This window comes from Hemiscyllium ocellatum, chromosome 37 (assembly GCF_020745735.1).
Source record: "Hemiscyllium ocellatum isolate sHemOce1 chromosome 37, sHemOce1.pat.X.cur, whole genome shotgun sequence".
In the NCBI taxonomy this organism is placed as follows: Eukaryota; Metazoa; Chordata; class Chondrichthyes; order Orectolobiformes; family Hemiscylliidae; genus Hemiscyllium; species Hemiscyllium ocellatum.
In genome coordinates this window covers 43,113,250-43,139,582 of record NC_083437.1, presented here as the reverse complement: position 1 = coordinate 43,139,582, position 26,333 = coordinate 43,113,250, and the positions used below count along the sequence as shown (strand labels likewise).

The 26,333-nt window shown below is 38.6% G+C and overlaps 1 protein-coding gene across 1 annotated transcript in view; it reads left to right on the top strand.

Moving 5' to 3' along the window:
• The window catches only part of LOC132833794 (guanine nucleotide-binding protein G(I)/G(S)/G(T) subunit beta-1), a 69,235-nt gene extending 43,308 nt beyond the window's left edge, over positions 1 to 25,927 (top strand). Inside the window, exons 2-11 of the mRNA XM_060852376.1 lie at positions 16 to 123; positions 2,040 to 2,078; positions 5,668 to 5,774; positions 8,153 to 8,216; positions 15,755 to 15,917; positions 19,348 to 19,414; positions 19,988 to 20,189; positions 22,130 to 22,346; positions 22,825 to 22,938; positions 23,939 to 25,927. Of these exons, the coding sequence (XP_060708359.1) occupies positions 67 to 123; positions 2,040 to 2,078; positions 5,668 to 5,774; positions 8,153 to 8,216; positions 15,755 to 15,917; positions 19,348 to 19,414; positions 19,988 to 20,189; positions 22,130 to 22,346; positions 22,825 to 22,931 (1,023 nt within the window). The 5' untranslated portion in view covers positions 16 to 66 and the 3' untranslated portion in view covers positions 22,932 to 22,938; positions 23,939 to 25,927. The remainder of the gene's footprint in view (positions 1 to 15; positions 124 to 2,039; positions 2,079 to 5,667; positions 5,775 to 8,152; positions 8,217 to 15,754; positions 15,918 to 19,347; positions 19,415 to 19,987; positions 20,190 to 22,129; positions 22,347 to 22,824; positions 22,939 to 23,938) is intronic.
• Positions 25,928 to 26,333: the final 406 nt, after the last annotated feature.

Genomic DNA, 26,333 nt, shown 5'->3' with positions numbered 1-26,333 from the left:
CTGTTTTTCTTTCAGAAATCATTGTGACCAAGTGGACGCAATAAAGCACAAGTTTAGTACAGAAAAATGAGTGAGCTGGATCAGTTACGTCAAGAGGCCGAGCAACTGAAGAATCAGATCCGAGTGAGTATTATATCGCTTGGTCCTCTTTGCGAAACTTGTATTTTAGTTTGGCATGAATTCATGTGGCTGGATTTTTAAAAATTAAGTTTAAAAGGAATGGCATTACATTGCTACTAATATACTGTACTTTAAATGGTAAATTATAGGTTTGTACATAATTTCTTGAATAGCAAGTTTGGTATCTTGAAAAGCTTTCTTTTGAAGAGGTGGAGTGCGTTGTGATTGGCCTGCAGAGTGTACTTTTTGATGGGGGCTGATTAGGTTGTTTGAGTTTCCTGCATTTGAAAGCACCTTCTCCCAAAGTGTGCATTTAATTGAAATCATTCAACGTTGTTAGTAAGTCCGAAGTCTCCAGGGCATTAAGATACTTAATCCTCATCTTGTATGTTCCTGATTATGTTTCATGTATGTACAATGCCTGCATAACAACTATTGTCCCTGAACACTCAGGATTCTGTCAAAGACCCTCTAAATGGTTGTTTTTATGGGTCTTTGATTTCTATCTCAAATGGGGGCAGTCAGATTGTTTGTGAAAATTTATGGCAAGGTTTGAGAGGCTTTAGGCCTCATTAACTACAAAACATGTTTACCGGTTCGCAGCTGACTTTTCTCTCTGGTCCATCATGCACCTGGTATAAATTACCTATTTGCAAAGGTTCCATTGTTGGATGAGGAATTTAAATACGTTGGCTCCTTTCAACTGAACTCCTTATGTACACATTTTGTATTACATCAAGCTGACAACACAGGAGCAGGGTATTCCACCCACATTGATCGTGTTTATGCTCTTTTCCCATCCTCAAAGATTCAAATGCTTCGCTGTTTTTGAAAAATGCATTTATGTTGTTGTGCAGAATATGCCAAACAAATCCGTTTCTCCAGCATTTTGGTGTAAGTTCTGCAGAAACAATCAATTGGATAAGTGTTAACCATTGAAGTACTCAAGCTGAAAGTGTTTCTGTTTGAATGAGGAGTTCTCATTTCAAGCATCTGCTATCTGAATTATCCTGACCCAATCCTCAAAGCACTGTGCTGTACTAATTTGGCCATTCTTGCCCACTACCTGTTCTAGCCATCTCGTGACTCCTCAGTCACTAAGGAGCAGACTTGTACTTTCAATCCATAACCCAAACTGCTGGGTTATTACTGTTGGGCCGAGCAAGTTTTTATTGGCATGTATTTGAACATGGAGTTAGGATATAAATGGCCAGTGTCCTGTACTTTCTGCCACCTGGGTTCATTTGGACAGTTTTTAAAATTGTATAGCTAAGTTTGCGACCAACCAATTCTTGATGCAAGAACCCAACCCAGCAGATATATATTTTGATGAATAGCTGTGGATGATAAAATTGGATCAACTTGGAAAGATTGCACCACCGGTAAGTCTGTTTATATGTTAAAAACAAGGACTGCAGATGCTGGAAACCAGAGTCTAGATTAGGGTGGTGATGGAAAAGCACAGCAGTTCAGGCAGCATCTGAGGAGCAGGAAAGTCGCTGTTTTGGGTAAAAGCCCTTCATCAGGAGTAGAGGCAGGGTGGCTGCAGTGTGGAGAGATAAATGAGCTTGTTATCGACTTGTTGGATGTGTTTGAGCTCTCTTCCTCCAATACCATTGATCTCTACCATTTTCACAATGTAAATGATTAAAAATGACCATTGAAACTGAAATTGAGAGAACACAGCTGGTTAATATCCAACATGTAGATGTTCCTCCTGGAATGGCCTAAGCAACTTCAATCCCATGTGTCTCATTACCATTGGGACAGCAAAGTTGGGCAATTATTAACTATTTTGCTATTGTCTTCCACATCCCAATCTTTTAGAAAAGAAAATTGTAACTAACTCAATGTCCTATTGATGCACTTTCCTTGAAATACTTTGAAGCTTTTTTTTAATCGTTGCCTTTCCTTTTCAGGATGCCAGGAAAGCATGTGCGGATGCCACTCTGGCCCAGGTGAGGTTTTAGTTATTGATGACTTACTCAATCCTTAAATTTTTTTTTAAGCTTTTCCACTTTTTTTCATATTTTAAAGATTCAGAAAATCCCTTCACAAAAAAGAGACTGCGAAAAGATGTTTCATTTGTGGGTAAACAAATCCATTCATGAATGGATACTTCAAAAAGTGGGCTATCAGCTTGCATTTGTTGATTAGCTAATTTCTTTTGATTTTCTTTCTTTTGAGGTATTGAAATATAAATTAACAAAGCACAGTGGGCAATGTATGTATGGATAAAATCTGGAAGCAACCTTTTTAAAACTTAAAGCATGGGTTGTATAATAGCTAAAAGTCAGAACATAGGACTATTTGTATTTTAACAAATTGAAGATTTTAAACCTGTCCAAGTACAGCTGTTTGTACTATTGATTTGAGTGTAGGTAGAGGAGAAATAACATTGTTTGCATGGTATCAAACTAGGCAGTCTTGCAAGATATAGAAACTGCAGGAAGGCATAGAGGTTAGTGAGCTAGACATATAGCCAATGCAGTTTAATGAGGGAGATTTGAAGTGCTTTTGGGGTGGGGGGAGGTGGAAATAATGAAAGGAAATATGAAGTACAAAATAAATAGCCATTATCCTTTCAAGATGTAAGCAAACTTTAAAATTTAGCTGAATATTGATTCATGTGAATTTAGCCATATTTAAAGACAGTCAAGCTTATAATGAACAGGAGACCTTAGTTCATGTTTTACAGCTGTTGGAGCTCCAATGACTGAAACACTCTTTCCCTTTACTTTTAAGTCATTTTTTTCTGTTCTTTTTGAAGTTTGAGATTTGTTCCAATAGTAAATATTCTAATAATACTTTTAATTCTGTGAATCATACTTTTAAACATTCTTTAACTCCCCAATCTGAATGACTTATATCTATGAATTTTGAAGAGATGGTGGCTATATGCCCGAAACCTACATGCAATCAGTTGAGAAATTGCATTTCTTTGGTTGAATGAGCTAATTCTGAAAGGGCACAGTATACTACAGGTGCCAAATGAAGCTTCCCCTCCCAGTGGTGTGGGTTGATCTCTGCTGACACCTTGTATGCAGAGCTAGCTAGCATTGTTCTGAAACCACTTAGTTTGATGGTAAATGACTGCTCACAACTGGCATCACTATTTACATTAGCTATCAGCTTGAGTCTCTTGTATATGTTTTCTGTTGACCGCAAGGCTGCATGCTGCTGAATAGTCCTGCAGCTCCAGCTTCTTAATGGAGAATTTTCGCTTTTTAATTTTGTGGGTAGCTTTTTTTTGATAGGATAGCATCCCTAATTGTAAAGCATCCCTAGAGAAAAGCAGACATCTCAGCTTAGCAGCAGGTGACTTCCCAGTTTGATCCAGGCAGTGACTGACATAATAATGCATTGATTTCCATCATTGGAGGCAACTCAGGCACCCTTCTCTACAAATGGAACTGAGCTAATGTGTAAACTGCTGGCTCGTGTTGGCCCTTTGACTTCAAAGAATGTGGATAAGGTGTCCTCCCCAATTTTTTGTTTTTGGATGCACAATCTGAGCGGAATTTGGAAACTGAGTCCCTTTATGATCTTGGATTGAATCCATAGCAAGGATAACGACACTGTACCTAGAACCCACTCAGTTGAGTTGTCAGAGGCACTTAGAGGTTGTCAATTACCCATGGAATTCTTCTCCAGCATCTTTGACTTTCACAAGCCAAACCCATAAAGCAGTGGGTTCTATTTGACTCCTGGCTGAAACCTGGTGGATGGACAATGGGCCTATACATTACATTCCTGGGGAGACTGTTTCTTTGAGATCTCATGTAGTTCAGCCTAGGACCATAGAGTACTTAGCTGCCATGTGTCACCCTAAGCGGTGAATTGTTAGAGGCCTTGGTGATGCAAAGGCTGTCAACAAACCAGAAAGATAAAGGAGAGTGATCTAACAGCTTTCACAACCACAAACTTCGAAATGGTAAATAATATATTGTTCAAACTATTTGGGGATTTGTAATGGGTCATAATCTCATCTTCAATTTTAGAAAGGAAGAATAGAGAGAAAAGGAACCAATCCTTCAATTCTCTGTAACATAGTTTTGAACGGTTCTGTGATCTACAAATGCAGATTTAGCCAGATGGGGCAGTGAAATTGTATTTCCTTCATTTTAAAAACTTTACTATATTTTCTTGAAGTGTTTGCGCATTTTGTATTATACAAGTCAGCAAAAAAAACTTCACATTGCAAGGATAGCTAGATTCATTTTGTTTTAAGTCAGTCAACAAACTTTCTTGTATCCATTGCTACAGCTGGACTTCAATTTTCACCCACAACTTTTGTAATATGGCAAGAAAATGAAGACAGAACAGCTAAGAAATAATTAGTTTCTCTCATGACAGAATTAATATGACCTTTGTTTTAGCCACTTACCATCATTTAAGCTGAGGATAAATTTATCGTGTTCATGTCTGTAGAACCTTTTACTTAATCCTTAATGTAATTTCTACAGTAGTCTAATTTGAAGATTTCATAAAAATTAGGTAGTACAATAGGATGAAACATCAATGAGAAGTTTTGGTAAAGAATAGGAAGCATAAGTCACAATGTCAAATAGTTTAATGCGCATCCTAATGAAATGATTTACAGTCCACTTATCCACAGATATATTTCTGGAACATGCTTTATTGAGAAATTCATGATTATACTTGGTCATAGCATGTGAAATGCTTAATTACTAATCCCCATGTAAATCTCTCACTCCCTATTGTTTCATAGTCAGTGACCTAAAGACTTTTTTCCTTTTTTTTTTCAATTTTAACCTTTTGCAACTTTGTTTTGCGTTTATAAGAAATAACAGCAGAAATAGACACCAGTTCCATTGACCCTGCTCCATCTCTTGAAAAAAATTGTCTGATATGATTATAGCTCAACACCACTTCCTGGCTGTCTGCTATTTTATATTTTTGCTGTCTGGTTTAATGTTTCATGGATCATTTTGCCACCATCATGAAGTTATTCATTTTCTTAGTAACTCAGTTTCCTACCAAATACGAATTTTTCCCTGTTCTGCGTTAGCTTGGATATCAATGGCATGTGATAATTGGGAAAGGAGATCCTGAGCTCGGGAGAGTTGCAGGAAGTTCATCTAAGTTTCTATTCACAACTGCTGTTAAATCGTCCTTACCCAAAAAAAAATCTTTGATTCATTAACCAAGTTTACTAAGCTGGCAAATTGAGAGAGCCAGCAAAACAAAACCACAAGTTTACTTAAAAGCAAAATATAATGCTGAAAATCTGAAGTAAAAACAGCAAGTGTTGGAAATACTCTGCAGGCCTGGCAGCATTTGTCGAGAGAAAGTGTTTCAAGTTGGCGCAGGACTCTTTTTTTTCAGAACAATTTTTAAAGTCAACTTGAAATATCAGCTGCTTTTCTCTTTAAGTATAGAATCTTAATTTAGCTCCTGACAGAGAATCTTTTTGTACTGGATGGTTTCAGATCTGTGGGTAGTGTGGTTGTGGTGTTGAAAATACTTGTAGTTATGGGAAAGGTTTACTTTATGCAAGCTGACGTTTTTCTTTCCCTTTTATAGATCACAGCTAACATTGACCCAGTAGGGCGAATTCAGATGCGTACCAGGCGAACACTACGAGGCCATCTTGCTAAGATTTATGCAATGCACTGGGGTACTGACTCCAGGTTTGTACATTATTAGTTATCTTGTTTTCTAAGTGGTGTATAGATTCAGATGGATAGTGACTGTGTAGAGCAGGACCTTGGGATAAAGTAAGTTCATTAGGATTTAAAAAAAATTTTTAAGATAACAAACAGTCTAGTTGGCGCAATGCCATTTTAAATGGAATTTTGTTTGCTCCTTTTATCCCCAAAGGGCCTGTTTTCATTATCTAATGACTCTAGAGAGTGAGCAACTAATGCACAACATAAACAGTGGCATTCTATAAAAACATTGTGAATTGTTAACCATATCATGCTTTAATACAATGCATTTGCTACCAAGGTTCCAAGAAAGAGACCTAATGGAGGACTGCATTAATAATTATTTGATACTAGAACAATTATAGATGAAAATTCATTCCAACTCTCATGATGTGAACAACTTGCTGATTGATCTCGTATGGATTGTCTATCACTGATGCCGCTAATTTTAATTGTGCCGTTACCCAGTTCGCATTGCTAGGAATGTGCAGTTTTTAATATAAATTGAAATGTAATCTTCATGAGAGACCTGCTTAGATGCATTCTTTCTTGTATGCATTTATTTAATCTATCATATTTTGTCAGACCAGCTTTGTTGAAATAAGACCATAAGTACAACATAAGCTAATGTGCCAATGTAACGTTTAGCACCATAACAGTTTTATGTTGACATTGGAACTATTTTCAATTTTAACAAGATAATGCTTCATTTAAAGTATGGTTTAAATGTTCAGATTTTAGAAAAATGCTTAGTAAATGTAAAAACCATAACTTTATTTAATTAAATTGAAGCAGGTGTGTGTTAAATCTTTAGGGAAATCTTAAGTACTCTGATTAGATGCACTCATACTTGAGTCCATCAGGGAATAGGCATATTCTTGTGGATGAGCAGGATGACCCAGCATTTCTGCAACTTTATCAAATTGTAGCAACAAATAGGCAAAATAAGATTCTCCCATTATTCATCAGATGAGCGCATTGATATAGTTCAGATATTTTTAAATTGTCTTAAGGAGATTCCAAGTGGATGGCCGTGTATTTATTGTTGTCAAAATATCCACTAAATCTTGGAACACAATTTTTAGTAAACATTCCATTGCTGACTATTTGTGAACAAAGCAGTTCCTCAACATAGCTCTCCTGAATTTGCAGTCAGGTGGTTTGCTGTTTACCACTTCTTCCACCTGCTGTTTATGGACATATTTCTTGCAAATAACACATGACACGCCAAGTGCTTTACATCTGTGGAATGGAATATTTAAATTTGATAATTACAGGCCCCTGTAGCTTTATCTTACAATGATATACCTGTTTTATAAAAGACATTGTTGACTGCACAGTGATATAACTATGAAAAGATTTAAAGCGCTGATGCACTGTATTCAAATATTAAATTTGTTAGAACATTTGTCTGGTAACAATTGTACCAATATGTGCAAAGCTAACTGGCAGAGTGATTAGGTTTAACATAAGAATTATCACAACACTAACCAAAATTCAAAAGCCCAGAAAAGCAGCATTAGTTATTATTTAGATGGCAGAATGTTTTTGCAGTCCTTCATTGTTATTGCTTTATGTTACTAAGCCCATGACAGAGGAAAATTTGAGGTCTGTAGAACTCCACCTGTCATAACATTTAAGTTATGGAAGTGCTGTTGAGTTTACTATGCATTTTGATAAAATGAACAATGTAAATGTCTTCTACCTAAATGGAAGCATGCACCAAGTTATAACTAACCAATTTTACAAGGTATGTTATATAGAACAGTGAGCAAGTGTTTAAACTGAAGTGTAATGTTTGTACTCCCAAAAGTTAAATAAATTGAAATTATTTCTAATTGAATAGATAAATGACAAAAGTTATTTATTGAATATGTTTAGGAAGGTTTAGTATTTAGATATTTTGGCTTTAAAAGCACTGGAACCTTGTGTTCATTTTCTACATTAAATAGAAAATAATTTTTTTTCAAGAAAGTCACTTTTGAAATCATTTTTTGCGTTTCAATGAACTTGATTCCATGTATGTGATGGGCAAAAATGTATTGTGGACTACAGATGATTTGAGAGTGGAGTAATGTTTTACTTGAGTTGAGGTAAAAGCTAATACAGACTTTGTGATTTGCATGTTTGACCGTTGACTATTTTGGAGAGGATTTTTTTTATTTCTCATGTGAACCTGAGAGTGTTCATTTCTGTAAACTATTTCCTATAAACTTGTTTATGGAGTACGCATGAAGTGAAAAAGTAGTTGAATTTATTTTAGATTTTAAAGATCACCTTTGAACTGCAATGTTTTGCCTTAATCCACATGTGATCTGAATGTGGTATCAGCTGTATTATTGTTTTTTTCTCCCCTGTAGACTGCTAGTGAGTGCCTCCCAGGATGGGAAATTGATCATCTGGGATAGCTATACCACAAACAAAGTGAGTACAGGCTCAAGTTTGGAATTGAATTTGGCTCAAAAGTTTCCATGGCTACACTTGACACAAATGAACTTTCAAAATAAATCCATGGCACTTAATTGTGTTTAACTACAATACTTGACTCGTTGGATCAAGTAATTCTGGAACTTCAAAATTTATGAATTTCTTCACGAGCTCTATGGATAAACGAGCCATGTTTAGAGCAACCTACATTAAGCTCTAAACTAAATTGATCTGTCTGCCTTATTTAAATAAGGAATAAAATCCGTCATGGTTCCCGGTCCTGGTGGCTGTACACAAATGTTGGTTGGTGATGGATCGGGATTGCTTACATCCTCGAATAAAAGCAATCTACTCCAGGTGCTAGAAATCTGAAACAGACCCACGATGCTGGCAAAACTCTGGTGTGGCAGCATCTGTGGAGTGAGAAACAGTTAACCTTTTGAATCTGGTATGACTCTTCTGAACTGTGAATTACTATAACTTCAAGGACTTTAACATTTAAATATTTCAGCTGGGGTAAATTTGTGGAATTTCTCCAAAGTAGAAAAGCTTTTGAGTTTGTATTAGAATGTTTATATTTCTGCTTTAATTCTGAATCTGCACAGCTGCAGGCTTGAAACAGTCAGTGGTTGTAACTAAAGTTTTCAGAAGTACTGAAATGTTCAGAATCTTTTGCTGATGAAACAAAGGAGTTGATAAAGAATCAGCTGGAAATTCTCACAGTGCACTGCAGCACTGAGCTTCAGTAATGTATAGTACCAGGTGTCAAACTTAGGATCTGTGAAATGGAGGTAACAGTGACAAACTATATGGCAGACTTTCCTATAACGTTGTGTATTTTAAATCACTATATCCTCCATCACAAATAGGGATAGGTAGTAAGTGTGGGGAATAAGCACTGGCAGAGGGGAAAGGAGGAGCTGTATTACAGATGTATATGTAGGTGACCTGGTGCCTGAAGTTCAGCTGGATAAGCCTAACCACCTTAACCCATCTGATTTTATTAAATTGGATTTATTTTAATATGTTTGTAATTTTATTAACCATTTCAAGATGCTGAGCTTCACGGTTAAAAATTATAGTGCAGCAAAAAGTTGCCCCTTAGGTCCTTTTCATATCTTTCCCCTCACCCTAAACCTATGCCCTCTAGTTCTGGACCTCCCCACCTGGACTAAAGGGTGAGGGGAAAGATATAAAAAGAACCTAACAGGCAACTTTTTCACAGAGGGTGGTATGTGTATGGAACAAGCTGCCAGAGGAAGTGATGGAGGCTGGTACAATTGTAACATTAAAAAGGCATTTGGATGGGTATATGAATAGGAAGGGTTTGGAGGGATATGGGCTGGGTACTAGCAGGTGGGACTAGATTGGGTTGGGATATCTGGTCGGCATGGACGGGTTGAACCGAAGGGGCTGTTTCCATGCTGTACATCTCTATGACTCTCTGACTCTAATAACAGTTACCTATCATTTTTGAAAAGCACCGCAAAACTAAACACTTGCAATTTGGAGGCATGGAGTTCAACATGTTCACCAGCCACATACTTTTGGAAGTACAATGACACCTCTATTTTTGTCAGTTTGTGCTGCATCCAGGTGATGGTGTAAACAATTTCCAAATAATGTCCCTCTTCCTTTCAAAACAGCCATTATCCCTCCTCCAAAATTCCATCTATCATTGTAAACTGTGGTCCTATCATGAACCTCCTTTCTTAGGTTATTAAATATAGGGTCACTTTCCATTTTTCCTGATTCTGATGCTGAATCATCCTTGGTAAAGGTCACAAATTACATTATTTTTGATTGTCGCCTGGTGTACTTTCTTCACTTTTGTAGGTATTGACAGTTGTTGCATCCTCCCTTTTCTAGTGATGTCCCCCACCTGTCTGCTGTCCCAGCTTGAAGCATGTTTGCAGCTTTAACATCCTATGCAGAGTCTCTGAGCTTGTGGTTGTATGCTCATTACGACAGTGCCTAAAAGTATATCTGTAACTGTTTTTCCAGCGAAATCTCAGGGTATGTTGAACATTGCTTGCTCATTCCAAATTTGGAGGTGCCAGCGTTGGACTGGAGTGTGCAAAGTTAAAAATCATACAACACCAGGTTATAGTCCAACAGGTTGATTTGGAAGCACTAGCTTTCAGAGCGCTGCTCCTTAGGCTGTGTCACACAATCACCTAATGAAGGAACAGCACTCTGAAAGCTAGTGCTTCCAAATCAACCTGTTGGGCTATAAAATTGTATGATTTTTAACTTTGCTTCTCAAGGACAATTTGGGATGATAGAGGTGGCACGGTGCTCAGTGGTTAGCACTGCTGCTTCACAGCGCCTGAGACCCAGGTTCAATTCCACACTTGGGTGAATTTGCATGTTCTCCCAATGTCTGTGTGGCTTTCTGGGAATTCCAGTTTCCTCCCACAGTCCAACAATATGAAGGTTAGGTGGATTGGCCATGCTAAATTGGCCTCTAAGGATGTGCAAGCTAGGTGGATAAGAAGTGCAAGGTTACAGGGGTAGGTGGGGGGGGGGGGGGGGGGTGTCTGCATGGGCTACACTTTAGAGGGGCAGTGTGGACTCAATGGGCCAAATGGCCTGCTTCCATACGAGGGATTCTATGACATTTATCTTTAAAATGTGGTGATTTGTTGTCTTGAACTGCTGAGGCCAGTATGATGTAGGCATGCCCAAAGTGCTATTAGGGAGGGAGTTCCAGGGCTTCAATCCAGTGACCATGAAGAAGAGGCCATGTAGTTTTAATTCAGAATGATATGGGCCTTGGAAAGGAACTCTCAGATGCTGGTGCTTCCGTGTATTTGTTGTGCTTTGTTCTTCTAAATACTAAATTGTGATGGGTCTGTGAGGTAATGTTGGAGGAAGTTTGAGTTACTGTTTTGCATATTGTAATTGATACGCACTAGCATCGTTCCTCAGTGACGAGGAACTTGGATGATTTAAGTTGGCGGGTGTGGTGGTGATCACATAGGTTGCTTTGTCGTGTATAAAGTTTTGTTGTATTGGAATTACTTATCCCAACAACTAACCCATTCCTGTGCACTGTAGACTGTGGGCATGCTTGGACAGTCAGGTGGTGAGTTGTTTGCCACAGAATGCTGAACCTCTATCTGTCTCTCTGGCTACTTTATTTGGCTGATCCAGTTAAGTTTTTAGTGGTACTTCCAAGATTTTGGGGACTATCAGTGACAAGGAGGTTAGTCTTTTGGGAGAAAGGGAAAGAAACTGCATTGCAATATTGAGTTATTAACCAGACCAACCACTGCAGTCATCAATAAATGTGCCCACTTCTGATCCTTTTTTAGAAGAAAGATTATTGATAAGCAAGTGAAGATTATTGGCCCAAAGACACTACTCTTGCAGCAATGATTGTCTATCAATATTCACAAGTAACTATTTTATGCTCATTAAGACCGCAATCAGTGGACAGTTGTTCCCCAATTTGCATTGATATCCGTTTTGCTAGAGCTTGATGACATACCTGCCCATCCTCTTCCACGCTCCTGCCCTATCTCCTCATTGGTGGCTGCATCTTCATTCATCTTGAAGTGGAGTGGAATTCTCTCCTGAAACCCATTTGGCCTCCAGTCTCTGTCTCAAGGTCCTTCTTACACAATTTTATAGGCTGTGTCTAACTTCAGAACTTTGGGATATTTTCCTCCGAAACTCTGTAAATGCAGGTAGTTGTTGATCTCTCTAATTGCTTTGAAAATCATAAACTTTTATCCCAAGTAAGGGAAGTAAAGTTTGAATAGCTTAAAAATTTAGGTTCACTTGGGAACTGTTTCTTGTGTAGCAGAATAATTTTCTATTTTCTACCTTTTTAGTAAGGTTGTGTTCAGCAACTCTGTAATTACTTATACTGCTATTATTAAATCCTGGTGAGTCAACGGTCTCCTTTAGGGCATTTTTACATCTGATGGTTGAGGCACTTTGTCGTTATATCAAACAGCCATGTTAAAGTTCGGTGCAGAAGGTATTAGTTTAATTTGAAATACTTAATCTTGATAGTGTTCTGATGAGGAGGTTATCTGGTCAGAGAATTGAGTACAGGAGTTGGGAGGTCATGTTGTGGCTGTACAGGACATTGGTTAGGCCACTGTTGGAATATTGCGTACAATTCTGGTCTCCTTCCTCTCAGAAAGATGTTGTGAAACTTTAAAGGGTTCAGGAAAGATTTACAAGAATCTTGCCAGGGTTGGAGGATCTGAGCTACAGGGAGAAGCTGAACAGGCTGGGACTGTTTTCCCTGGAGCGTTGGAGGCTGAGGGCTGATCTTATAGAGGTTTACAAAATTATGAGGGGCATGGATAGGATAAATAGGCAAAGTCTTTTCCCTGGGGTTGGGGAGTCCAGAACTAGAGGGCATAGGTTTAGGGTGAGAGGGGAAAGATATGAGACCTAAGGGGCAACTTATTCACGCAGAGGGTGGTACGTGGATGGAATGAGCTGCCGGAGGATGTGGTGGAGGCTGGTACAATTGCAACATTTAAGAGGCATTTGGATGGGTATGTGAATAGGAAGGGTTTGGAGGGATATGGGCCGGGTGCCGGTAGGTGGGACTAGATTGGGTTGGGATATCTGGTCAGCATGGACGGGTTGGACCGAAGGTCTGTTACCATGCTGTACATCTGACTCTGACTCTCTGGTCTGTCATGTACTCCTGTAATTGTGTAATTTCAATACAATTGCTCCCATGTTGGTGTAGGAAGAAAATTTTATATAGAGATACAAGCTTACTGCAAGTTTCTCCCTTCCTTCTTTCCCTCCTGCCCCACCCTGGGCCTCCAGCTGTACTTCAGATGTTTTTAATTGCATGTGATCTATTTAGGGACAAACTAATTTCAACTGCATATCTTGAGAAAATGTTTCATTTGTCCTGGTTTCTACCTGAAACTGTTGACCAAGAGAAACAGTTGTCCTGTCATTTTGAGTCAAATTTGACTGTTTTAAAAATTATTGTGCTTGTATAGTTTTGTTTCTGGTGAGTTGAGAGAATATAGTGGATATTTCTAATAGTTGTGTGATAGTATTTATTGGATAGTCATGTTTTCTAATTAGCTAGTCAGAGCATTATCTCATTATTTTTAATATCTAGACCTTTTCCTGTGTTCCATCGATATTCTCACTTTTTAAAGTAGACTTGAATTCTACTGCTCGTTATAACTAACAGTGGAATGGAATTCTGTACTTGTTTAGGATTAGTATTGTACGGTGACTGATAGTAATCCAGAGGTCCAGATTCTAATGGAAAAGCAAGATTCAAATGCCACAGTTGCTGGTGGTGGAATTTAAATTTGATTAATTAAAATTTGGAAAATAAAGACAGTCTCAGTAATGGTGCCCTTAAAATTGCCATCTGATTCACCGATCTGCTTTAAAAAAGGATATCTGCCATCCTTACCTGATCTGGTCTACGTGTGACCCCAGGCTTTCAGTCCTATGGTGATTTTGAAGTGACTTGACAAGCTACTAGGTTCAAGGGCAGTTAGGATGCACAACAAATATTGGCCGTGCCAACACCCCCCATATGAGTGAGCGGCACGGTGGCACAGTGGTTAGCACTGCTGTCTCTCAGCACCTGAGACCCGGGTTCAATTCCCGACTCGGGCGACTGACTGTGTGAAGTTTGCACGTTCTCCCCGTGTCTGCGTCGGTTTCCTCCGGGTGCTCCGGTTTCTTCCCACAGTCCAAAGATGTGCGGGTCAGGTGAATTGGCCATGCTAAATTGCCCGTAGTGTTAGGTAAGGGGCAAATGTAGGGGTATGGGTGGGTTGCGCTTCAGTGGGATGGTGTGGACTTGTTGGGCCAAAGGGTCTGTTTCCACACTGTGTAATCTAATCTAATCTAATATGTAATTAAGTAAATCGATTTAATTTAATCAGTCTTAAGAACTGAGTACACTCAAATTCATTGTGAATTATTGGTGCATTGGCAGGCTTTATCTTTTTTTGTGTGTGTATATTTTCATGATGCAAAGTAATACTATCGCAGCATTCTTAAATTACAAATTTGCTTGCTTGTTTGCTCCATGTTTCACGTAACTGCAGATTCAATGGAAACTATAGAGAAGCTTCCACTTACAGAAGAGACTAGCGCTAGGGAGTACAGTTTTAAAATAATGGCTCTTACATTTAAAACATGAGGATTTTTTTCCCCAAAGGGTTTTTTTTTGTAATTCTTCTTCCAGAGAGCAGCTGACACTGGTCCCTAAATATTTTTAAGATTTTAGGTATATAAGGTATAGACGAGAGATAGGGAAGTAGAATCGAGGCCACTGTCAGATTAGTCAAGATAACAATAGCAGACACACGGGACTGAGCAGCCATCTACTCCCAGTTCTGATGTACATCTGGTGTCTTAATACTGTTTTGACAGCTTCAGTGTTGGCTTCAGGAGAATTGTCATCTTCATGTTTGGTCAGGCTTGAGTGTAAATTTGGTATTACTGATGTGGGGAGAACCTATTTTGAGTTGTGAAAGAAAAACTAGATTCTCCAGAAGGGACAAGAACAGAAATTGTTGGAAAAACTCAGGAGGTCTGGCAACTTCCGTGGAGAGAGACCAGAGTTAACATGTCAGGTCCAATGAACTATTCAAAAGAATGTTTTTCCAGTAGTTTCTGATTTCTAGCATCTGCAGTTCTGAGTTTTTCCAGAAGGGATATTTATTTGTATAATTTCACTGGTATTGAGGATTAAAGTTGGATTACATCCCACTGGTGATGAGTGTTTTCACATTTGAGCATTTCCTTATTTAAGCTCTTTAGCAATGTTTTATCTGGTAAATTGGAAATATTTCACTTGAAAGTGGTACCGCACCAAATATATTTTTGCACGTATTTTGATTTTTGGCCAAGTAGCAGCTGAAGGAATGGAATACTTGTTTGCACTTCAGCAATATTTTGAGGTGATGGCGTAGTGGTAATGTCACTGGACAAGTAATGCAGGGACCAGCTTTATGCTCTGGGCATGGATTCAAGCTGATTTGATGCTTGTATTAGACTCTTTTGCTTTTAAATATCAAAGAGAACAAAGAACAATAAAGCACAGGAACAGGCCATTCAGCTCACCAAGCCTGCACTGATTCCTGCTCCGTATGTAGACCTCCTAACTATTGCCCATGCATGTGTTCTGACTCCCCCCTCCCCGCCCCGCCTCATTCATGTACCTATAAAAATATGCCTTAAATGTGGCTGACATACCTGCTTCCTCCACTGGCAGTGTCTTCCAGGCACCCATCACCCTCTGTATGAAACATTTCCCTAAACATTCCCACTTCTCCCATAAACATTGCTCCTCACACCTTGAACCTGTGCCCACTCTGGGGGAACAAACCTCTGACAAGCCAACCTAGTAGAAACGTTGATGTAAACTAACAAAATTGGCTTTGTAAAGCAAAGGAAATTTATAATCTTGTGAACTTTTACAACTGATTTGGTGAGGAAAAAAGTTCTTAATAACATACATTGTTAGTAAGTTGTATCCTTCAAGTTGTATCTTATTGTTTGTGACTGAGCTGTAGGTTCATGCCATTCCTCTCCGGTCTTCCTGGGTCATGACCTGTGCATATGCTCCATCTGGTAACTACGTTGCTTGTGGTGGTTTGGACAACATCTGTTCCATTTATAATCTGAAAACTCGTGAAGGAAATGTTCGTGTGAGTCGTGAGTTGGCTGGGCATACAGGTAAGTGATCTAATCGACCTTTAATCTTATTGAAGATTGCAGTCGTATTTGTGTAAAGATGCTGGTAAGTTTTTCCCATTAATCTTAATGGGCATTTTGACCTTGCTGTGGTTACGTACTAACTAGTGGTGAATGTACATATGGAAATGGAAGTAGGGCAGAAAGTGGAGTTGATGTAGGAGCTATGATCTTATTGCATAGCAGACCAGGCTGAAGGGGTTATGTGCCCTTTTCTATTTTTCACCTTGTTATTCAGCAAGACCTATGAAATTTATAGATTATTTGGGAGTTATTGAAACCTTTTAGACTGTTCAGCTCACTGTTAAACATTACTCAAAGGCAGCCAGAGTTCCTTGAAATATTGTTGGAGGTTTCACATGTGGAGCTAAAAGGCCCAGTTCGGCTAGCAAAAGGAAGGTGGACTTAGTTATGCTTGGTGACTTTGGTATAAAGTGATTTCTCATTGATAAGACCATAAGACATAGGTGTGGAAGGAAGGCCATTCGGCCCATCGAGTCCACTCTGCCATTCAATCGTGGCTGATGGGCATTTCAACTCCACTTACCCACATTCTCCCCGTAGCCCTTAGATTCTTGATGTCTCAAGGAATTATCAATCTCTGCCTTGAAGACATTTAGCGTCCCGGCCTCCACTGCTCCCTGCGGCAATGAATTCCACAGGCCCACCACTCACTGGCTGAAGAAATGTCTCCGCATTTCTGTTCTGAATTGACCCCCTCTAATTTTAAGGCTGTGTCCACGGGTCCTAGTCTCCTCGCTTAACGGAAACAATTTCCTAGCGTCCACCCTTTCCAAGCCATGTATTATCTTGTAAGTTTCTATTAAGTCTCCCCTTAATCTTCTAAACTCCAATGAATACAATCCTAGGATCCTCAGCCGTTCGTCGTATGTTAGACCAACCATTCCAGGGGTCATCCGTGTGAATCTCCGCTGCTCACGTTCCAGTGCCAATATGTCCTTCCTGAGGTGTGGGGATCAAAACTGGACACAGTACTCCAAATGGGGCCTAACCAGAGCTTTTATATTCCAACCCTCTTGAGATAAGTGACAACATTGCATTCGCTTTCTTAATCACGGTCTCAACCTGCATGTTTACTTATAGGGAATCCTCAACTAGCACTCCCAGAGCCCTTTGTACTTTGGCTTTACGAATTTTCTCACCTATTAGAAAGTAGTCTATGCTTTTATTCTTTTTGCCAAAGTGCAAGACCTCGCATTTGCTCACGTTGAATTCCATCAGCCATTTCCTGGACCACTCTCCCAAACTGTCTAGATCCTTCTGCAGCCTCCCCACTTCCTCAGTACTACCTGCCTGTCCACCTAACTTCGTATCATTGGCAAACTTCACTAGAATGCCCCCAGTCCCTTCATCCAGATCATTAATATATAACGTGAACAGCTGCGGCCCCAACACTGAACCCTGCGGGATACCGCTTGTTACTGGTGCCATTCCTAAAAAGAACCTTTTAGCCCAACTCTCTCTGCCTTCTGTCAGACAGCCAATCCTCAATCCATACCAGTAGCTCACCTCGAACACACACCATGGGCCCTCACCTTGCTCAGCAGCCTCCCATGTGGCACCTTATCAAAGGCCTTTTGGAAGTCTAGATAGACCACATCCACTGGGTTTCCCTGTCTAACCTACTTGATGTTACACATTGATGCTCCAATCTGGCTGGTTGGCTCATACATGCTATATCATGGGCATTTAGTAACTAATTTCACTCACTCAAATTTCCAGCAGTGGTATTCAAAGGCCTAGTGATTTCTCATCCTGATTTCAGTTAAATCATCCATAATTTTGTGGCCCCTCGTCACCTTTAGAAGACGACCTAGATGTTCCAGTAGCTTAGCATACAGGACACAATTCAAATCACTGCGTTCAATTGGTCATGGTGATTAAACTTTTATAAAATCCATGTCACTTCCTTAACAAAGTGTTTTCTTCCTTGGTTAGAACACTAACAGGGATGTAGCTGCTTCAAAATAGCTGTGACACATTTAAACTGACTGCATGGTCACCTTTCTAAATGACACTGCCGTGGAATATCATTGACGAAGGCATTGTAGACTTTGTGCCTTAAAATAAGGGGGCCAGAATTTTATACTTGAATGAGGAGAAATATCTTTGCCTAGGGGATGTGTCATTATAATGTTAGCAGATCCGCTCAATATTTAGGTAAACACTTCAGTATTTAGAAGAGCAATGATATGTTCAAATTTCCACTGTAAAAGCTAGATAGAGTTCATGACAATGTCATACTTCCTGCCATAGTTTTTGAAAGATTCACCTTCAGAGATGCTGTCATAAAACAAAGAATTGTGGAGGCTGGAGATCTGAAAAGAAAACAGATTGGTGAAACTCAGCAGGTCTAGCAACATCTGTGGGGAGAAAGCAGGGTTAATGTTTCAAGTCTGATGACTCAAGCCATCTGACTCTGAAAATCACTGGATGCAAAATGTCAACTGTTTTCTCCCCACATGCCAGATCTGAGTTCTGCCAGTGGCATTATCTAACATATGGACAGCATTCTCATCTGAAGAAATCTTATTAATTGGTGAGGTAAATTTTCACTGTGACATCTGCTACCATTGTGTCTAGAAACTGATTTCCAATCTCACTTTGGGAATAGCTTTTAAGCTCCCAGCACCCATGTTCTTCAGGATGTTTGTAGCTAACTGAGACAGAAACTGTGACTCTGATCTACCAAATAACAACTATAATTTTGATCTCTCAATGATATATTCCAAGTGTCCATTATGAAAACTAGATTTGAGTTGAAACCTGCATTCTGATCCTTGTACCACTCACCTAAGTGTCTGTTTGAAAATGTTTTCTCACATGAAGACTGAACCTGCAGTAAATACACATTGTAAAAATGAGGAAAATAAAATCCATGCTTAATGTCATATATTGATATTAAGACAAAGAACATGGTTCTTTGCCGCGTGAAGGACCTTAGTCATATTGGCAAAGCTTCATGTTCAGTTCTTGATTTCTACCAAGTTAGCTGGTCTCCACCCCCATGTTAATATGATATTAACATTTCCTGGACCCCATGTTGAGAGGGGACAGTCAGTTGTAAATTCTGCAGGAGCTATGTAGACACAGCGGAATGCAGGATTAGACTTGACTGACAGTTGTACGAGATAGGCTGACTTGCCAAGTGTCTAATCTGTGCTGTAAATAATGCCATTGTGGGCAATTTATGGAAGGATTTGTGATGTTCATAGTGTCTCACTGCAGCAAGCGGCTGGTGGCTTCTCAAGATGGGAATTAATTAAAATTAAGATTTTATGGTTTGGCAGACTAAACTATAGGAGGCAAGTTATTAATATAGAGTAGAGATTTTGTTCCCTTGTATGTATGCAATTTTAATGGATTCTGTCTTAATTATTCTTGATGACAGGTTATCTGTCCTGTTGCCGCTTTCTGGATGATAATCAAATTGTAACCAGTTCAGGAGACACCACTTGGTAAGTGTTGAAATCAGATCGCTGATGCTGCCAAACTGGTTAAACCAATTCAGTTTTCTAAAAATTACTGTTGAAGATTACTTCGTGTTCATGTATTCAAGATGCTGAAGACCAGTTTGCAGTGTATTGAATAAGTCTTTTCAATGCCAGTGCATCTTGTCTATTTTGAAAAGGTCAGCAAGGTTGTATCCTTGTGAATTGTAGTGGGAAAGGTGTCACCAGATTAAATTATAATCTGGGAGAAGGAAATCAGAATGTTGTCAGAATTTACCAAATTCGAGAGAAATTGATTCAATGTAAAATAAGGACCTGGTTGCAAATTAGACAGAGCTCAACAGGTAAAATCACAGGTGAGCTGACATCAGACTGAGATCAATTGTAAATGTTTCAAGATTGCAGTAGAAGGGAGCTGCTTCATAATTTGTTTGACTCATCGATTTGGGTGGTAGATTAGAGGGGCTTGTCATTGGAACTAAATGAAAGTAAATAGCAAATATTATGCTGTCTTATGTACAGTGCATTTATTGTGAAATTTGTATTAGCGTCTAAACTATATGCATTTTCTGTCATTAGTGCTCTTTGGGACATTGAAACTGGGCAGCAAACAACTACATTCACCGGCCACACTGGTGATGTCATGAGCCTTTCTCTTGGTCCTGATACAAGACTTTTTGTCTCTGGTGCATGTGATGCCTCTGGCAAACTTTGGGACATTCGAGATGGCATGTGCCGACAGACTTTCACTGGACATGAGTCTGATATCAATGCCATTTGTGTAAGTTTTAGCTTTTGGTTATGCAGCTTTAAGAGTGGGATGATACTGTTTTAATTGTTACTCTGAATCAAGAAAATGTGGTTTGAGCTTTCTCTGGTATAATAAAATGTATTTGTGATCATTTGCATTCTATTTCATTAATGTCTATATCCAAGTAATAGATGGCACACAAACAAGGTTTGAGAAATTATTTGCAACCTAAAATAACAGGATTTTCCAGATTACCAGTAAAATTGATACAATACAAAGGAAAGGTCAGTACTTGCTCGTTCATGTGATATAGATGTCCAACATTTTTGCTTCTCTGTGGTGACCCTTGAAATTACAAATCACTTCAGTCTTTGGGGTGTTGGGATACCCACAGTGCTGTTATGAAAGAAGTTCCAGAATTTTGACTGAGCACCAAGAAAGTACAGTAGTATATTTCCAAGTAAGGATTGTGTGGAGTTTGGAAGGAAACTTGGTAATATTTCCATGCATCTGCCCTTGTCCTTCTAGGAAGTAAACCTTCCACAGTTGGAAGGTCCTGCTGAAGGCGCTGCATGATTGGCTGCTGTGTGCAACATTTGCACAATGAAATGCCAATTAATGTTTTGTGTTAGATGGCGCTCCTGACTTGTGCCTCATAGAATGTTGACCCTGTTATTTTAAAGTTTAATGATGTCAGAGAAAATATTCTGTTGAGCTACATACATTTTTATGGGTTTAGAGAGTTGGAGGAAATCTCTTTGCAAATTTACTTCTAATTTTCTGTTTCACATTCAGGGTTAAAGTTGGTTAACCCAGATGCTCATTTTCATCTTCCTCTTTTGAAGATAGAAGGGGTGATTTTATTTCAGCATTGCTGAGTGAAATTAGAGAAAGTATAATATTGTTCAAAGTTTGGGAAAGTATAATATTGTTTCCCACTGGTTTTAACATAATATATGAAATAATAGGCCATCTGCGGCGATCTAGCCCCAGGGCCAAAGCACTGAATGTCACAGCAGGTTGAACTAATTAAGCATTTTTATTATTCAACAGTTTAGGATCAGATGCCAGTTAAAGCCCGCCTAATTTAAAATTAATCTGTTAACTCTGACACCAGTAAATGGTGGTGTTAAAGCACTTTGGGGGACATGTGGAAGGAGCCTAGAAAAGTGCAGTATGGGTATCTTTCAGCTAGGTAGAGTATTTCGATTAGATTTTTTTGAAGTTTGCCTTTTCTCCCTCTGAGCAGAAATTCCCTTCAATTAAATATTGGAAGTCTGAAACAATTGAATTTGGACAGTTACAGTTGTGATCTCTTTTGCCTGCACCCCATTCAATTGAGATTGAACCAGACTGTTCACAACCTCAATCATGTACTTGACCCCCAAGATAAACTTTTAGCCACGTATCCATGGTATTGCAATTATTTCTGTCTCTATCATTATCTCTCTCTTACTGCCTCAACCCAGCTGCTGAATGTCTGAAACATGAATTTTCAGCCTCCCGATTTGACTATTCTGTCAGACTTCAGACTATTGTCATCCGAATTCCTGATAGAGCTTATGCTCAAAATGTCAACTCTCCTCCTCCTCCTCTGATCCCAACCGATCAGCTGTGCTTTTCCAGCACCGCTCTTCATAAACTTAAGTTATTCAAGAAGCTAACTGGCCCTTACATTGCTAGTTTTAATCACGCTCCATCTTTAGCTGCTCCTTTAGCTGCTTGGATCCTTGGCTCCAGAATTCCCTCCTAATGCTCATCCAATTCTCTCTTATAAAATGCTCATTTAAAACCTACATTTTGACCAAGGTTTTGGTTGTCTGCCCTAATGACTCGTGTGAGTCAGCATTATGTTTTGCTTTATAATTATCTATACTATCTTAACATTTTATGACAACAGCATTGTGTAAATGTTATTTTGAAATTCTATCTATGTTCCTGCTTAATGTATGCTCTTTTTTTTGTTTCAGTTCTTCCCTAATGGCAATGCATTTGCCACTGGCTCAGATGATGCCACCTGCAGGCTGTTTGATGTGCGTGCTGACCAGGAGTTGATGGTATATTCCCATGATAACATCATTTGTGGCATTACATCTGTAGCATTCTCGAAGAGTGGTCGTCTCCTGCTAGCTGGCTATGATGATTTCAACTGCAATGTCTGGGATACTCTGAAAGCTGACCGTGCTGGTACTTTACACATTTCACTCTGGCTATTTTTTCTTTAGACTATGAATTCTGTGAAAAATAGATTTCATATAAATAAATTCAATTCATCTTACTGCTCAGAATTCTTTGCCTTAAGCATTTAACATTGCTAGTATTGCAAACAGTCGTAAAAATTAGCTAATTGTATTTATAATTTTAATAATGGCAGCAAACATGTTGAAAATGTGTTGCTGGTCAAAGCACAGCAGGCCAGGCAGCATCTCAGGAATAGAGAATTCGACGTTTCGAGCATAAGCCCTTCAAACATGTTGTCCAATTCTTTAAAATAGTATTAAGCATCAAGAAGATTTTGAATCTAATCTGCCTGATATTTCATTATTAATCCTAAATCCAAATTGGTAGATAGAGAAGGATAATCTTCAGTGTTACAGCTGAAGATCCACTGAAATCCAGCTGAGTTGTTTTTCTGTCCTGTGAAACTTTTGCCCTTCTCTTTCAGGTGTTCTGGCTGGCCATGATAACCGTGTGAGCTGCCTGGGTGTTACTGATGATGGCATGGCAGTTGCAACAGGATCGTGGGATAGCTTTTTGAAGATTTGGAACTAAACCTTAGGTTTGTTCAGCAGCTTTGGTCTGCAACTATATCAAAGCTAACGTGTGTTATGAGAGCTTGTTTCATGCAGTAGAGCCAAATCAAAACCTCAAAGTGAGAAACCAATTTGGTTGCAAACAAAGTCTTTGTTTAAAGCAAATTAATATTGTTTCCAATGTCTGTCGATGTTTGATTCTACACTGACTTAGCAATCATTCTAAGTATTCTACAATTTTTTATCCCTTTTATTCTTGAAGAGAATTCTGCTGCAAGTAAATAGTTGAGCAATTAATTAGTGATACTGAGGAGAATCTTCAGATATTTGTTACAAATAGCCTCCATATTTTAGTTGTCATTTTATAGAACTCATTCTCAGATTTTGCTAAATGATTAAACTTTTCATTTTTTTGAAGAGAAAATTTTGCTTTCCAGGCCCCTCTTCGCAAACATGAGTCTTTTTCCTGCTATTTAACCTTTACAGGTCATTCAGCAAAACCCAGTGGAATTCTTCTTCTTGACAATTGTCCCATGAAAATTAAATAGTCCATATTTGGAAGAATTACCTAATGGATCAAATGGGTTTATTTACATCCTGATTTTTTTTTGGGTTATTCCAAGTGTTCTGAATGTAAAAATAAGGTATTACCCAATCAAGGAATAACATTGTGCATTAACAATACAGAGTGTTCTTTTATAAAATGATGGTTGCTGCCTTATGCAACCGTAATTGATAGAAAAATTGCACTTTAGAAACTCTGCCCCCAATTCATCAATTGTATAAACAGCAAATTCACATAAACGCAACGTTCATTATAGAAGAATGACCTGTATGCAATTTTTAAAGCAGGAATCAAATCATAACATTCGGGGACCAGAGTGGGGTTGACCTATCAACATAGTCTCAAGTGCACATGTTACATATGGACAGATGCTTGTTTAGAGGTTTTATTTCCAGTTCTGTCTAAACCAGGCGCATTGGTATCAATACTCATCAAACTGAACTTTCTTCACTCCTTTGCAGATTGCAAATGGACTCCATGGTGACTGGAAGACCATTCCACATTCAATGACATTGCATATCCGATCCACTGATACTGACTTGGACACCCCCAACTTCAAAGGGCAAAATGTACTTTTAACCTTTGCTATAATGAAGAGCACAATGTTAGGCATCTTTAAATGGAAGATTGTGGTATAAAAATGAGATTGCGCATTCCTTTTGGGACCATTATTTTGTTTCTGTCTTGAGAAAACACTATCATCCCACAAAATGTAACTATAAAAGGATCTTGGTAATCATGAATAAACAGCTAATTTTCTCAGTAGTTTAAAATTTTAGAACCTTGAAGGTTTGCTGTCAGTTAAGTGTTGAAAGCTCTATTTTAACACGCATCTCAATTTTAAGTTGTGTTTTTAGCTAAGGAATTTGCTGGTATAAATTTTTTTTTGCTAAACAAGGGAGTCCTAGACCAGCATTGTCCTGGTTTGTCAAAGACTGTAAATTAGTCCCAGAGCTACTTTCTTTTTGGTCTTGTCCTGTGTCATGGACCTTTTGTTGCACAAATACTGCATTTAAAATGTGTTGGAACTAAACTAACCAAGCACAGAGTCCTGGTAATGAATGCTTGTTTTTAAACTGTAATTTTCCCCCCTTCACCATGTGGATAACATAGAAATTAATTAAAACTCCCCAATGAATTTTAAGCTGGTGGGTTTCTCTGTAAAGTTGCTCAGGGCTAATTCTGCCCATACTTGCTGGAGATTCCTGCTTCTAGCAGCCGCAGATGTCCTGTGCTTGGATTTGGTCAATGTGTGTATCAAATGATGTAAGTCAATGTTGAAAATAATGATCTTGAGGTTTCTAAGTTAATTTTTTGGGAGTTTTTTGTTTTTCCTTTTGCCATGGGAGGGTTTACTCTTATAGAAGCATGCTGTAGAATTGCAAAAAGTGCTTATGGAATTAAGTCAGTAGATGTTCTTTTTAAGACACCTGTTAAATTGTAACCATTGCAGCTGTAATCATGGCTACTCTGTGCATAATCAATGAAGAATTAAAAGGCTATGCACTTTCTGGAGTAGCGCACTCAACAAACTTGGCCTGTTCAAATGATCTTCATCTTGAATGATTCTTAAAGAAACAAACCATCCTGTTTATACATTTAAAAATTGAAATTCTTTATGTAGAAAGCTTAATGTTAGAATCATTTTCTAGAACAGGTTTCTGGCTTTCTGATTTTGCTCAGTTGAACAGCAGAGTTCTCTGCACCATACTTTACTGTAAACAGAAGTGCTCTTGACTAGCATTAGTGGCTTTCTCATTCTGTTCCTGCAAACCTGTACAGATGTGCTGTAATTGTGCGTAGGCCTGGACTGGCAACCCTTTCCATTAATTCTGTAGGTCTTTCCTCACTCCTTTCCTTTTGCCTTTTGTATTTAATTTTGAAGTCGGTGTACTACAAGAAAGCTGGATGCAAGATAGATAACTATATTAAAATGTACTGTTATTTAAGATGTAATAAAGCAGTTTGACATGAGCTATGTCTTGGCTTGTTACTTTTATTATATATTTCCATAGATTTATGGAAGCGAGATTATTCATTAATTATAAATTTGAAAATGACTGTCACTAAAATCAGACAATATTTGGTCATATCTCTCTTCCATTCCTAGCCTGCTTTCAGCTGTTATTTGGGATATCGACAACATTTAGCACATAGCTTCAGAGCTGAATCAGAGAGCATGGTACACTCAACGAGAGTCAGATAATGGCCCTTTTGTGGAAATTAGCATAGCCAAAACACACTAGATACTGATCTAGCAAGCACAGCATACACCATTATGGCACCATTCTCCAGAATGTCTCCAGGTTGCCTTCAGACCCTTTTGCAAGGCTTTCTTGCTGATGCACAATATCATGTACACTGTACCTTTGTTTGTTGCATGCAATGAATGTAATGTATGATTTCTAGCCAAAGAAAAATTGGACTAATAAAACAAATACTAACCTTAAGCTGTCAGTGTCAGAAATTCTACCATTTTATTTCTCTCATAATTTATTGCAATTGTCTTGTGTGTTCATTTGTTTCCTTCCACTCCTGGAAGCGAAGACACCTGAAATATTGTTTTTTAACCTTCAGCAAAGTGAACATAAATCATTGCCCCAAGTCATGTAGTCAAGCTTAAGCTCAGCTGCTGAATGGTCAGGGTAGAGATTCCTGACTTGGATTCACAGCAGAGACTGCGGGTCAAACCTTAAACTTTATTATCTCCATTGCATGGTTCCTTTGCATATTGTGTATTTTCTGAAGGAGTTTGAGAGTAAATTCATGCAAGGACGAAAACTGTATAATTTTGTAAAGTTCATAGTTAATTTTGATTATCTAGAACTGTAATATTTTCATTGGCCAGTGGGTCGG